The sequence below is a fragment of the Didymosphaeria variabile genome, assembly GCF_027946475.1.
Source record: "Didymosphaeria variabile strain IMI 356815 chromosome Unknown scaffold_3, whole genome shotgun sequence".
Taxonomy (NCBI): Eukaryota; Fungi; Ascomycota; class Dothideomycetes; order Pleosporales; family Didymosphaeriaceae; genus Didymosphaeria; species Didymosphaeria variabile.
The window spans coordinates 3,279,912-3,294,834 of NW_026611622.1; the positions used below are offsets into that span (position 1 = coordinate 3,279,912).

A 14,923-nucleotide genomic window follows, 5' to 3' on the forward strand; every position below is an offset into this window, starting at 1 on the left:
TATTTTAGTAATTATATATTACTTTATAAGCTACGTTAAATTAATTCTATATCTAAAGAATATAATAGCTAAAGAGCTAGCTTACCTCTTTTAGAATAAGTAGGTTAGACACTATAGTATTCTAAAAATAATTATTAGTAATAGAGATAAACTCTTTATATTAAACTTCTAGATAATATTTATAGCACTTATTAGAATAAAATAAAAACTATCTACGGCATATTATCTATAGACAGATAGGAAAATAGAAAGAATAAATTAAATTATAGAAATATATCTATAAATATACTATAATAAATAAAAAAATAACTAGGTTTTACTATTACCTATGGCATAATTAGCACATAATAATAAGGTATTAATAGTAATAAGGCAAACACCTTACTATACTATATATAGAAAATATCTAAATCTCTTTAACTAATAACTACTAACAAATATTAACATAAAAGAAGCCATAGATATAGTAGATAATATAAAAAAATATATAATAAACTCTAAGAAAACCTTAAGAAAGCTTAATAGCAAAGTATTTTATATATAAACTAGAAACAAAAAATAGCACCTTAGCTAAAGAAAGGGGATAAAGTATATCTACTTATAAAGAACCTTTATATATAAAAGAAAAGTATAAGAAATTAGATTATATTAAGGTTAGACTATTTTATATTTCTAAATAAGTATTACTAGTAAACTATAGATTAGAATTACTACTAGATATAAAAATACACCTAGTATTCTATATATTACTATTAGAACTAGTAGACCCTAAAACACTAGTTAAAACTACCTTCTATTATAGAGCTAAAGAAGAAACTAAATTTAAAGTTAAAAGTATTATACACATAAGAACCTATAAAGGAATCTAATAGTACCTTATTAAGTAGAAAGGATACCTAGATAGTAAAAACACTTAGGAACTAAAAAGTAATCTAGATAACTATTAATAAAAGGTTAAGGAATATAAGTAAAACCTTTAGAACCCTATTATATAATAAAGAGTATAAGGACGTACCTAGCTACTAGATATAGGAGGAATATTTTCCTAGAAATTAGAAGAAAAATTATCTATTACTAACTAGATAGAGGGACAAAGCTCTATAGGACTAGTAGGCTAAGTAGGCTAAATAGAATCTTTATCTAACTCTACTAACGCTACGCTTTCTACTATAATAACTTTACTAGTACGCTTTTTATTCTATAATAACTACTTCTTTAACTAATCCTCTTTTGCTTAAGCCGTATATATAGCTTTAAAAGTAGTATTCTACTCTTTTTATACTTTATCTAATTACGCTTCTAACTTCTTCTTCTTAGTAACTAACTATAAGAACTTATTCTAAGTAATAGTAATATTATACTTTAAACCTTACTTCTAATACTTACTACACTTTCCTAAACTAATATAGACCTTATAAACACAGGCGTATAACTAATAAAATAAACATTTTAATACTATAATAACGCTATAGTTTTTAATAGTAAAAATAAGGTCGTAGTAACGCTTTATAGAATAATAGTTAGTAGGCATAATTCTTTAGGGTAAAGAATAAGAAGGGGAGGGATAATATTATAAACTAGATAATAGTAGGGAAGTTTAGGCGCTTATAAAGGTAAAAGATATAATAACTAGAATTATAATAAGATAAGAATACGCTAAGTTACTTAGATAGTAGTTACATAACTTACTTAGCTACTTAGAGTTCCTAAATAACTAAGTAGCTAAGAGTTATTACGTAACCTACTTAGTTATTTAGGGCTCCTAAGTAACTAAGTAAGATCCTTATATAGAAATATAAAGATAAACCTTTATACTTATATTTAACCTAAGTTTTAATCTATTATTTAGATTTACTTAGGCCTCCCTTATTAACTTATTATACTTTATAAGATACTTCTATATTAATAAGAACCCCTTCTTTCTTCCCTTAGTAAGTCTTGCCTAAGAACTAACCTTAACCTATTTAGGACTAGCTACCCTTTCTAGATTTAATAAGTAAAAAATCTATAATAACTAATTTTATTAGTAAGTATAAGTTGTTTATTAGTTTTATAAGAAGGTATAAAGGGTAATAATAACCTAACTTATAATAGGGCTTACCCTACTAATATAGCACTACCCCTATAATAGATTAATCTTTAGGCTAAAGACTTAAAAGGGGAAGATAGTATTATAGCTACTATACTATAATAGAATTATAGGAATTATATTAATAATAGTAGTAACTAATTAGATTATAAGGGGGAAGAATATAATTATAGGTTAGATACTAAGTATAATATAGATATATAAGGAAGTTATATAATTAGATCTATAGATCTATAGGATAGAGCTATAGAGCCTAGATTTATAGAATCTATAGGTAGAGCCTATAGAGCTATTATTAGATAGTAGTATATAGAGATAATAGATTACTACTAGGTAAGCCTTTATTATTAATCTATAATATAGTTCTCTATATCTAGTTTCCTTATAGAAGATTACTATTAAGTCTTTAGTAATATATTCTTATAGTAGTAATTAATTAACGTTTATACTACATATAATCTATATAACCCTACACGCTACTCATCTCTCACCAGAACCCTAATAGGGCCACGGCTAGTGACAGAGTCCTAGAGGCCCGTTATAATGGGTTACCGAATAGTCTTTACCTACTTTTAAAAATTATATTTTAGTGGCCTTAGTAGTAGATTATAGCTATAGGTGGAATTAGTCTATAGATATGTGTAGAGAAAGGAGGTATAACAAAGTGTGGGGATTACTCTACGCTGGTATCCAATAGCGGCTCTTCAAATACATAATGGGGTAGAATCGCGACATCTATAGCCGAAGGGCCCACTTAAGGGTTAACAACAGCGCAAACGCCCCTCCACCAACCCTCCTGCTCGTTTCGACAACCACATTCCCACCCTGCACTTACGCGTACTGCACCTTCGAGCGTAAAAGAACCAACGACATGCCATTCAACACACCCGTCAGAGCGGCCTTTCAGAAGCAGGACCCTGCATATGGCTTCTGGCTGACGTAAGCCCATTCCATCTCATTGCGAACGCAAACTCCACAGACGGATCATAGCTGACTATCATGGTTTTACTTCAGTATTCCGAGCGCCGGTGTGGCAAAGACGGTTCTACGGCCGAGCCGTGGACAGTTCAGCTGGGTTCTGATTGATGCCGAGCACGGCTTGATCAACGACACTCACTATTATGAGCTCGTCAACGCTGTAGCTTCCGAAGGCGCCAGCCCAATCATTCGCGTGCCATGGGGCGAAGAATGGATGCTCAAGCGGGCTCTTGATGCTGGTGCGCATGGCATCGTGACGCCCATGTGCCATTCAGAGGTACGCAATTCGAGAAAGCCTATTTTTCGAACCCACAAGAAGATTGTGAGGGAATCAACGTTAGTTGACTCATCGGCCTCTAGGAAGATGCCAAAAAAATCGTGAAGTACTCCAAATATCCTCCCATCGGCACTAGAGGCTACGGCCCAATGTTTGCACACTCCGTTCCAGGCGTTTTCGGTGCAGAGTATGACGACAATGCGAATGACAGTCTCCTCGTGATCGTTCAGATCGAGTCCAGGCAAGGTGTAGAGTGTGTAGAGAAAATCGCTGCAGTTGATGGGATTGATGTTTTGTTCATTGGTGAGCTCTTGCAGTGACGACTCCGCGCTGAATTACTTCTAATGGCTAGCTTGTTAGGACCTTTCGACCTGGCGAAACAGATGGATGTTCAGCGCGGCGGCGAGGAGCATGAGGCTGCGATTCAGCGAACACTCAAAGCAGCGCATGCGTCGGGCAAGAAGGCTGCCATTTTTTGTACGTCTACGAGAGATGTTTTTTACTACTTACGCGGCGTGAAATGAATTGTCTCTAAATGAAAAACCTGAGTGTGAAGCTAACCAGTGCCCCAGGCACAAATGGAGAGGATGCCAACAGTCGCAGGGCACAGGGCTTCGACATGATCTCTATCATCACGGATGTGGGAGTCTTAGCAGAAGGGATGCTGCGCGAGCTAGGTGCCGCAAAGGGTCAGACGCAGGAGATTAAGCCGAGGACAGGTTACTGATAGGTCATTGTAGTAATAGTCTTTCAATTTGCCGGACATACTGTGGTGCAGGAAAAGTATTGCCAGAATTGATAGAATAACCCGGTGGCTAGTGTGAGCAGCTCGCTCTTTTAATACCAACTTGTGTTGTTTGCTGTATCGAGGCATTCTCTCATATTTTAATGGTTTGAGATACTCGAATGTTGCACCAAGACTTGTTTTTTGTGATCACAACCTTCTTTGGAAGAATAATTCTGCTTGTTTCCCCTGTTCTAGGGGTCCTGGAAGCTACGCACAATTTAACCCATGCGTTGTACAACAACATCATGGTCTATAGTGGGAAAAGTCAAGCTATTCAATTATGCCTGCACGTGTTGCATATAGAGATAAGAATTTAAAGTCTACAATTTTGGACAGAAGTTGTGACAGGAACGCCTTTTACGACCTTGCTGTCATATGTTATACATTAAGTTGTAATATACATTCGCCTCACGATATACATTTATACGCTATGAAGTCTGTTGAGGAGCTTCCCGTGGTCCACTACTGCATGTCAAACAACAACGAGCAAGAAGAAACAGTTAATTCTTTTTACCGAAATTCCCCACGTAGCCCATGAATAGGTGCGTACGACGGCCGGTTTTTTCCAACCCACGGTCCCATTGGGCCGACCATTTCGGGCTTCAGATCTCCTATCGTATTAGCGCCTATGTTCCGCATCGTATTTGTAATTTCTTCCTGGAAGACTGTGGGAATCTCAGCGCTACTCAAGCTCCATCAATTCATTTATCCTCACTCTGTAACACTCTCGCTACACCGTCCTCGCCATGTGTCCCGTTTGCGTATAAGATCGGCCGACCGATACCGACGGCCTTTGCGCCTAGAGCTAGGGCTTTTACGACGTCGGCCCCACTGCGTACACCGCCGTCTACCATGACTTCGATCTTAGAGAAAAGATCTGGGCGTAATTCACGGAGTTCGTAGAGCACGTCAATGGGTGCCGGGGCGTAGTCTGCTTGGCGGCCCCCATGGTTGGACTGAACGACAATTTCAGCGTTGGATCTCTTCAGGAAGAGAGTTTGGGTACAGTGCTCAACTTACAATAATGACACCCTCGACACCATGCTCAGCACACAACTGTACATCCTCCACGGATTGTACGCCTTTGACGATAATCGGTAAATGCGTGTGCTTTCTGACAAACCCAATATCGCTCCACGTTAGGTTCGAATCTTGGTATCCACCAATCGCTTCCGAAACGCTTTTATCTTTCCCACCAGCAACCGGTGCCGTAAGTGATATCGGCGGAGGCGTTTCAGTCATCTCTTTTAACCTTCCTCTCACGTCGAGCGTCCGTTTCGACTGCCAGCATACATCTACAGTGAGAATGATAGCGCTGGCGCCAAGCTGAGTAACGCGTTTGATAAGTGCGGAAGAAGCAGACCGGTCTTTGTTGAGGTAGAGCTGGAAGACAAGTGGTTGACCTTCCAATCTCGCATAGAACATTTCTTCTAAGCTACAGCTCGCGTTCGCGGATATTGCTTGGATAATACCAGACGTGCCAGCTGCTTTAGTCAAATTGATTTCTCCAAGAGGATGTCCCAATTTGGCCATTGCCGCAGGCGCGATGAAGATCGGCATCGAGGTCGGCATCCCAAGGAACGCTGTTGAAGTTGAGCCGTGTGACATATCTCGCATGATTCTTGGTCGGAAGAAATATCTTCCCCAGGCGTCGCGATTATTATGAAACGTAGCTTCCTCATCAGACGCGCTCCGATAGTACGCCCAAGCTGTTGTGCTGAGAACGCGCTCAGCCCAATCTTCGAATTCTTGCACCAGAAGTATGTTCGCGACTGGAGGCATCTCCTGTCTTGCCTCTGCCTGCCGTATCTCATCCTCACTCAGCTCATGTTCTTCTGGTGCCGGAAGAGTTTCAAGATCAACGGGTCCAATGCAGTATTCTGGAGGAAGTGTTCCGATGGCATCGGGCGGATGTAAAAGCGTAAACTTTGCACTCGCATCTCTTCCCGCTTGTTGCAATATGGCAGATCGACCTCCTGGATGCGCTTCCAGGAAGTTTGTCATATTGTAGACCATTCCCTTAATCACTCAGTTTAACGCCTTCAGCATTTTTCGTTGGATTATACTTACATTGATAATAACCCAACAATCATCCTCCGTGATGTGTTTTTGTACTTCCTCATACGAAATCAAGGACCGCCGGTCATGCGGTGTTGTTTTTGCAGTCTCGCATTGCACAGCTGGCAGCTCGTGAAATAGATATCCGCCGGCGATAGCCTACAACTAGTTTTAGAAACTGCATGTAGCCCACAAATTCGAGTCTCGTACGCATGCAACGATCAATACGCCTGATTTATAACCTGAAGACGGGGTTGACCTAGGACGATTGCCTGAACCTACACGAGTGCTTGGCCTTCGTGTTGTCGTTGAGTATGTGCAAATCGCTTGCGGTCGGCTTTCTATCGCAGGTTTGATAATCTCAAGGCTCATGCGCGCATGCTGCCATACCGTACGTAGTGAGGTCATGGCGACGAAAAGGCGGATAGATATTTAGAGAATAACGGAGTATCCAGCGCATAATGAAGGGGTGCGGCATCTCAAATTTGCCATCGACCTCGCGCCGCGCATCGCGTCAAGCACAACGCGATTGGGTGACAGGCGTTGCGGGCCGAGTTGCTGAACTGGGACATGCCGCGGGCTATGTATTACAATAAGAGCAGTCGATTGAGCCCGCTCCGCAGAATAATTGTCCTTGACCAACTGTCGGCTTCGTTCGGTCCGATGCCGGCCTCGACAGACGCAGCAGGCAATTGCCGAGCGGCGTTTGATCTCGGCTATAGACATGGCCTCGTCGAGAATGTTTACGTTGGTAACATTCCAAGGTCGTTATAGTCCTCTGTGGCACAGCAGAGTGGAATGCTAATTGTTGGTCTATTCGTTAAGCTCTAGTCGTGTCCGACCCGTCCGTTACGTCTGTGCTAAAACGCCAGCTAGCCTTTCAAAAGCTCTGCCATGTTTGGCGGGAGCGGTCCTGAAACGTGTACCGCACATATAATCCTGCAAGTGGATCATTACAAAAATATGGAAAGATTTGACAGAGTTCCAGTCCGCTGAACCCATCAAGGTCAGCGTGCTCATGAGTACCATAGGTATGTTCGCAGATCAGGTAGAGACACGCGAAGAGTGGCCAATTGGCATGCAATTACCCGAATCAATCGCCATCTCGTTCCTAAAAGGTGGTATTCACCAGACCACATGCATGCATGGATTTAGTGCTCCAGTGGAAACGGTACAGCGTGACAGGGGTCGACGTTTACTGATGTCGCCTGGTTGCCATCGCGGCTTTGGCAAGGCACCGATATCACATCGCACGCTACGTATGATAGCTACAGTCAGCTGCTTTACTGCTAGGAGAAAGAAGGTGGGTATCACATCGCCCGGGAAACAGCTAACATGTGCTAGCTGCAGCAGCTGATCAACACCCCGTACACAAAGTTCATGCACAGAACGTATGGATATCACTGTAACGGCATGGGAGTCTGGAAGAATGCAATAGTAATTCCACTTAGCGCCCCAGAAGCTCGCTCGCAAGTGCAAGCGCTGAGAAGGTTGATCTGTGACGCTACCGTGAAGTTGGCAAGATACGAGATGAAAGGAGCCAGGGCAGGTGGATCCTGAGAGCATCACTATCGGTGCTTTGCGAAAAGAATGCCACCACCCTACCATGGTACAGCTCCCTATTTTGATTACCTATGGTATATATCTACTCAACTATTAGTTAAAATGCGTTGGTACTCCTATTTTAATAGCTTAGTGCCCTAATTTAACGTCATCCACAACCAGATCTAGCTAGTATTCAACAAGATCTAGCCAGTAATAGAGTGAATATATCATATAATTAATAAAGGTTGGGCATCTGTACCATGGTCGGGTGGGGGGCATTCTTTTCGCAAACGATAATAGTACATGATCAGATGTGCCCGTGGTATTAAAGGACAGTAGACTCAATCGATAAAGCATTTCCCATTGGCAACGACGTGCTGGTCGCAGACGAGAGAAAGGTGATATCTAGTTGCGTTATTGCCGATCGCAGAAACAAGCGTAATTTCGATTGTAGAAAGTGGTGTAAGAGCAGTTTTGAAAGTTCATATTATCTGTTTCTTATCGCTACAATGTCCGATGATCTCCATCATGCATTCCCCACATGTGTCCTCTTATCCGAAGCCGTCGCCTCCGAAGGCGTGTATCCATGTCGAACAGGACTGTGCATACCGCTCCGAATAGGACTATGCATGTCACTCATAGAAGCTACTGTCGAGAGGGCTAGGCCGGGGTTCACCCTCCTCTCTGGTTCATCCGCCATGTCAAGGATGGACGTTGTACGGCTACCGCAGAATCCGCCCTCCTCAACCTGCCTCATCGTTTCGATGGATGCTTGCCCTTGCGTATCACTCATATGTGGGTACCCCAAAGACTGTAGTACCTTTGCTGTTGTTAATCGCTGCTTTTCTCTGACCTCGTGGTTGGGATTCTTCGTTGGATCGTTGTCGTCATCTCCATCCTGCCCTGGGTTCGCCATCTCATACTCCAGCATTTTGATAAACTTGTAGAAACCAATTGCGAGGAGACTGCCAATACCGGGCCCAACCCAGTATATCCAGTGTTCAGTATCGTACATGTTCGTAACAATGCAAGGTCCAAGACTGCGTGCTGGGTTGAGTGATCCACCCGTATAGTACACGCCGACCAATTCTGCAACAAACAAAGCCAACCCTATCCCTACAGGTGCAATGAAAGTAGACTTGTGTTTCTCTTTCGCAAGCATGAGAATGGTGAAGACAAGCTCAGCAGTCATCAATGCCTCGATGAAGACACCCTGGGCAAGGGAGGTACCTTCGGAAAGAGTCGTGCGGACGTTCAATGGCGTGGGAAACATGGCAAGAACCAGGGTTGACGCAGTGATGCTACCGATTATCTGGGACGCGAAAAGACATATAGCGCGAGTGGCACCGACGGCACCAGTCGCCCATAGAGCAAGAGTAACCTGCGACAACGTGAGAGTCTGTAAACCTCTAAATGGTTGAGCCAGTGAACTTACCGCCGGGTTGAACAAGCCACCGGAGATCCGGAAGAAGATCCATACGTTCACCATCAAGCTAAAGCCAAAAGAGACAGAGATGTACAACATGACGATTGGACTAAACCCAGCTGTAGCATTCGTTGTTGTTGATTCGTTGGATGTTTGGGAGTGAGCGTTGGCAACCTGCGTGCCTGCGAATGCGAAGAACAAGAATAGCGTGGTGCCAACCCACTCTCCTACCGATGCGACGAACATGTTCTTGACGTCGCTGTTCATCCACATTGTCCATGGAAGTCCCAAGTAGATTTTTGTAGCTTCTGGGGTGGAAGGTCCACCTATGGCTAACTGGGTCTGTCTCCGGCCAAGTCTTGGGGGAGCATAGCCGTATCGATTATCTCCAATAATATCGGCATAATTGTACGGCATCTCACCACTTCCACGCCAAGAATTGCGCAAATTCAATGGTGGAGCTCCCTGGCGATTCTGCTTTTGTTGCTCTTTCATGTCGTAGAACGATAGAGGCCGTCCGCGTTGCGCTAGCAATTGAGAAGGCGCAGGGCTGTGATCAAAATAAGAAGCATTGTTGTCCTTATCGGCCTCGTCTGAATGATTGTCCATGTTATGTATTTGCAGACTGTTGGTCCGTTTAGGCGCAGGTTTCTTGCCTAGGTAAGGTGACCTTGGAGTCTTGATGGTATCTAATGATTTGCGGATGGTATCATCAGTGATTGATGATGCAGAGGGCGTCACTCGACGGGTCGAGGTTGGCGGTGTGTTGATCATGGGCGTTGTGGAAGGTGTGCCAAGAGTAGGTCGCTCCGGTGCAGGCTGCATTGTATACCTGCTCGCGATGCTGGTCGTAAGTGAGGCTCGGAGACTGGCGGGCAGGATATTGTGGCTTCCCACGTTGTATGTCCTCCAGTACGCAGGGATAAAACTGTTGGTGTGGAGGAACGGCCGAAAGCTGGGAAAGGCGACGGAATTTATTAAACCAAAGTCAGCCCCGGACGCTTCTCTACTGCAGAATTATACAGTGATGCGAACTGACGGTCCGTTTGAGCTGAGTTTGGTTTCCGGTCAGAGCAAGCATTTTGAACGGGCGTGTGGACGCCATTCTGGTCAGGCAGGAAGCGACGGTTGTTACGGATGCCGAGAAAGGTTTGAGAGGCGCCGTCATCGCCTCCTACACCTACTCATCTGCGCCTTGGCCGACGTTCGAGTGCTTTCGCTCGTGGATCGTGGTGTGCTCCGTTCACGAAGGGCGCACAAAGGCCATCAGGATCTGGTCGTTGGAGGGCCGCCAATGGGCATCGGCGATACCAGGATGGCTCGCAGCCTCACAGTATACGGATAGTGCTAAGGAAAAGTGTTGATAGTGGAGGATGCTGCGAGTTGCGACTGCGGGTCCGCCGAGATGGCTCCGGGGCCCATGCGGGCGATCCGTCGATCTGGTGAAACCACCCGATTCGCCAATGGGCTTGTGCGCATCTACTAGTAAGATATCGATATCTCAAGCCTCGCGTCAACACAGGCCGGATAGCTCCCGAGCCTAGATGCACATGAAACGCTCCAGAAGTTCTGGCGAGGACTGCCCTGCATCGTGCCTCATTGCTCCGGGGCTGCATGTGCTCGAGATCCCAATCTGCACGCTATGTTCCTATGCTCGTATGAAGCACCACTTGCACAAGAACGAGGGGCTATCTCGACTTGACGTAGCAAGGCGCGATCGACGAGCCAAACATGTACATGGGAGTGGGATGCATTGGTGCTACAAGAAACCCTCTAACCGCTAGCTCGTCACGGAGACCTGCGCTTGGCTCAGCGATGCCTTCGCCCACGGCTTCCACCACTTCTCGATGCCCTCCTCGAACTGCCACCCGTCCCACTCGTAGTTGGTAAGAGCCCAAGTATCGGCTACGCCCTGTCCGCCACTGCGTATCCTATAGCTTCCAGCCAAACTCCACATAGCCCAGCTCACATTATTCTGGGTAGTAAACTGTCTAAGACAACCTTGCAGCGTGTCGTTGAAGATTGACGTATCCTGCGCTGAACCAAACTCAGACAAGATAACGGGCGTTTGTCGTAAAGCTTTCGGGCAGTCCTTCGTGATGTTGCATGCGGCTGGTGCCTCTATGCCCAGCGCGTTAAAGCCAGACTGGTAGAGCTCTGCTTCAATGATAGGGCAATTCCCCGTGTCGAGGTTCTCGGACATGCTGTAAAGATGCAGTTCGTAGACGACTTTGTCACCCCAGGGGTGGGAGCCGAGGTCGAAGACGACTGGCTTGCGACGGTAGCCGTCGCGGATCGCGTCGCCCTTGTATAGCGGTGCTGTGTTGAGATTCAGACCAGATGTCCTGTCGCAATTTTGCGTTAGCAGTCTGCACACATTGGTAATGTGCGAACAACCTACAATGCTGACAGATCCTGGTCATACTGCAAGCCGCTCCAGGTCACTAAGATGTCCGGGTTCGCCGAGTAGATGGCATCCGTAGCCGCGGTGTAGTTGCCGATAAACGTCAACCAATTGTACCCGGTTGTCGAAGTTGGGGCGGTACTATTTATGGCGCGACGGAGCTCGTTCCGGAGAGACATCGAAACGACGTTCGGGTGTTTCTTCGCCCAATTGGCCACATACTGCAGTCCGCGATGCCAATTCTTCACCGGGAAGTTGTAGTCATCAAACCAGGCGTTGCCGTCCGTGTTGTTGCAGCACCATTGCGCTTTTCCCACATGCACGTCCGGATGAATATACAGGCCCCTTTCAAGTGCCGCTTCAGCGATGCGATCCCAGACTTCGAAACGACCAGTGTCTTTGGTCCAGCCCTTGTTCTTAGCGACGATCTCGTTCGTCACCATGGTGCCATTCTCATAACCAAGACCTGTGATCATGGCGACCTCAAGCGGAACATCGCTGCCGTTGCGCTCGTAGATTTGATCTATCATCTCAATGGCGTATGTGAGGCGGATGAAGTTGAATCCAACGCTCTTGACCAGGTCGAGGATTTCTTCAACGGAACTCCATTCCACACCTTCAGGGACCATTGTCTCGCCGGAACCTGGCCAATTGACCCCCGCCCAAGCCACTGCTTCGCCGCGAGAGTTGACGATATCGCGGTCTTTTGTTGAAAACGGTCCATAGGGCCAGCTGCCATTGACTGCAGCCTGTCGCGAAAAGACGCGGTCTGCAATGTCAATTGGCGACGCGACATGAGCAGCGGCAGCTTGGAAAGCTGCTGCAGCTGGCAACACGAGCTGTAGGAAACCCATCACGCTGGTATTGACGTGAGTCGACGCGTAGACATGGCAGCAAAGCCCTGGATAAGTAGCATCTCGCTGTACATTGTACCGCTGCCCGCTGCACCTAGTCAGGTACCATCATTAGCTCTGCCATGGGCTGTTGCCCCACAAGCCCGGTTATGGTTACCTGTCCGACCGGAAGATTCTCCACGAATTGACCCTCGTGGGTTGTTCGGTGGTGGAGAGGTTAAAAAGGAGATCGGCCGAGGTGACGGCTACGCACCTGCTTAATTGGGAATGGATGGGCTGGGTATTTCCCCGCAACACGTGAGTGACGTACACAAGATGTATGTGCGCATGGATGTGCTGTACGGAGTGCCCTTGGTACTTCAATTGCGCAACGGTGTAGCTGCGATTTCCCGGATAGGCCCTTGCCCCGGAATCGGGGCTACCATCACGCGTCCTGGACATACCGCAACCCCATCGCGACCTCCTCGATCCTCGTCTCTTCCAACTCCCAAATCTCGTCATTACAGGTAGGTGCATCCTCAACCTCGGCTAGAATGGCCTGTTCTTCCAGAGCTCTCTGCTCTTCCACCTCCTCGTAACTTAGAATATCCGGCGCCTGCAAACACTCCCATGATCTCGTGGTATAGCGATCATCAGTCCAAAAAGTCGGCCCTCTGTCATAGCGACAACGCGGCTCCAGCTCTTCCGCCGTCTTTGGTAGCTCGAAAGAATGAAAATGGGACCATCTGAATCTGTAGGTGAAAACAGATCCAGAATCTCGGCGTATTTCTCTTTCTTCTTCCAGGATGTTTAGGTCCTTCTTGGAATGATCATGCTTGGACACCACCTCGATAGACATGAGTTCGCGCAGCTCGAAGCCCGCTACTTGGAGCAAATTATCAAGGACTGGCTGTTTCAGAACGGGCTGAGCGTGTGAGTCGAAGAGTCTGAGCTCTTTCAAGCAGGGAGGCAGAAGTCCAGCAAAAGTGTTCGTCAGGCCAGGATCTCGACTTTCTTCCCATGCTCCTGGCAGATTAGCCCACATGTTTGTCGGCGCCCAGAGTTTTTCCAGACAGGTGAATTGGGCCAGTGAGCGGAAAGGTTGATCTTCGAATCTGTCCGCGGGATGGGCGCCCGCGTAGTATTCGGCGCTGTCTTTGTTGAGCAGGAGCTCCTCCAGAGTCATCTATAGAAACAAAGGTCAACGCAAAGTCAGGGTAAATCCTGAGAAGGACAAAGTACCTGGAATGGGGCCAACAAGGCAACGATCTGTGCCGAGGTTGCTGTCCGATCTCGCCACCTCCCTGTCGAGTATCGAAAGGTTCTCAAGTTCCGGCATACTCCCAACAGTAGCTTCAGATCCCCGTGCGCCAGAACGCATCGTTCCAGCACCAAACATCGTATGTTCAACGGAGCTGAACTCAACGTGAAGGAGCTGCGTGTAGAAATTTCACAGTAGTTCTTCATCCACCAGCTTGCGCAACCGTGAGTCGTGAAAAGCTCCATCGTTGGTAGTGTCAGGATATCGACAAAGGTTGACAAAGGGTAATACCCAGGCTCGTAGAATGATTCTGGTCTAGCCGTGAACTCTCGCAATTTGCAGTACTGCTGAAACGCCCTCGCCCACGGCAATCCATTCCGCATTCCTGGGACACAAGTAAGTGATAGCCGCCTTAGATTAGTCAGAAGGCTTAGCAAAAGCACGATGTAGGCGTCATCCACCCCGGCTCTCAATAGATGGCAGATCTTGTCGTCCAAAGGTAAGCTTTCAAGCTCGGTAGTCGCGAAGTAGTACCAGTAGTACAACGTGCTGTGGTAACAATCGTAGCTCTTCTCCACACTTCTTAACTCTAAGACTCCTCCATTTGCATACGGCACAGTGTTCTTTACAAGTCCAGTGGCCGCCGCCGCACCTGTAAGCAATTCGTAGTCGTACTGATTGAGATCCTGACCGGGTTTTCTGTTAGGGTCCCATTCTACGGTCATAGAGTGATACAGCTTCTTCCCCTCTGACATCGCCTCTTCTTGCACGGCCTCAGGCTCAAACCTGTTCTCTTCATTCTGTGCATCTAGTATCTCCCATTCTGGAAGACGCAGACTGTGTACCTAAAACCCCACAAGTCAGTTTGGATGCGTCGGCACTGATGGGTATCTCACGTAGTGTAACCTTTTCGGTTCTTTCAGCAACGCTTTGATGAAGAGGGAGAGTGAACGGCGACGCAGAGACGGGGGATGATACTCCTGGTACAGTGCAGGCTCCGTGGCTGCGTGCAAGCGCTTGCTTGTGAGTGACACATTCAAGAGGTCGAGTTGTGAAAGATTAATTGCGATCAGGAGCTGAACCTCTGTGCTTAGTTGCGCCAACGACATCGGATTGAGATGCTGTAAAAATTATAGCAATTGGGCATTGTTGCATGGAAAGCGAGGATGTGCGCAGGCAGAAGTCGAGGCTACACGGAGGAAGCTAAACCCAAGAAGGGCAGCTTCACTCGCGCGAAGAGTATACAGTCGCGGCCCACGTGCTTG

General features: G+C 46.3%; 5 protein-coding genes across 5 annotated transcripts; 1 reads left to right on the forward strand and 4 right to left on the reverse strand.

Moving 5' to 3' along the window:
• Positions 1 to 2,960: 2,960 nt before the first annotated feature.
• On the forward strand, positions 2,961 to 4,071 carry N0V89_004402 (uncharacterized protein; the record flags this gene model as incomplete). Its single annotated transcript, XM_056213187.1, has 5 exons — positions 2,961 to 3,028; positions 3,104 to 3,344; positions 3,428 to 3,647; positions 3,705 to 3,821; positions 3,917 to 4,071. The coding sequence occupies 5 exons, from the start codon at positions 2,961 to 2,963 to the stop codon at positions 4,069 to 4,071; spliced, it is 801 nt and encodes a 266-aa protein (XP_056073495.1).
• Positions 4,072 to 4,832: 761 nt separating this feature from the next.
• On the reverse strand, positions 4,833 to 6,135 carry N0V89_004403 (uncharacterized protein; the record flags this gene model as incomplete). The annotated part of the gene is made up of 2 exons (XM_056213188.1): positions 4,833 to 5,087; positions 5,152 to 6,135. 2 exons carry the CDS (start codon positions 6,133 to 6,135, stop codon positions 4,833 to 4,835), a joined length of 1,239 nt encoding a protein of 412 aa, XP_056073496.1.
• A 2,125-nt stretch (positions 6,136 to 8,260) lies between these two features.
• N0V89_004404 (uncharacterized protein) lies at positions 8,261 to 9,934 on the reverse strand (the record flags this gene model as incomplete). The annotated part of the gene is made up of 1 exon (XM_056213189.1): positions 8,261 to 9,934. One exon carries the CDS (start codon positions 9,932 to 9,934, stop codon positions 8,261 to 8,263), a length of 1,674 nt encoding a protein of 557 aa, XP_056073497.1.
• Positions 9,935 to 10,940: 1,006 nt separating this feature from the next.
• On the reverse strand, positions 10,941 to 12,418 carry N0V89_004405 (uncharacterized protein; the record flags this gene model as incomplete). Its single annotated transcript, XM_056213190.1, has 2 exons — positions 10,941 to 11,505; positions 11,562 to 12,418. The coding sequence occupies 2 exons, from the start codon at positions 12,416 to 12,418 to the stop codon at positions 10,941 to 10,943; spliced, it is 1,422 nt and encodes a 473-aa protein (XP_056073498.1).
• Positions 12,419 to 12,842: 424 nt separating this feature from the next.
• N0V89_004406 (uncharacterized protein) lies at positions 12,843 to 14,767 on the reverse strand (the record flags this gene model as incomplete). The annotated part of the gene is made up of 3 exons (XM_056213191.1): positions 12,843 to 13,583; positions 14,102 to 14,503; positions 14,555 to 14,767. The coding sequence occupies 3 exons, from the start codon at positions 14,765 to 14,767 to the stop codon at positions 12,843 to 12,845; spliced, it is 1,356 nt and encodes a 451-aa protein (XP_056073499.1).
• Between the last annotated feature and the right edge of the window lie 156 nt (positions 14,768 to 14,923).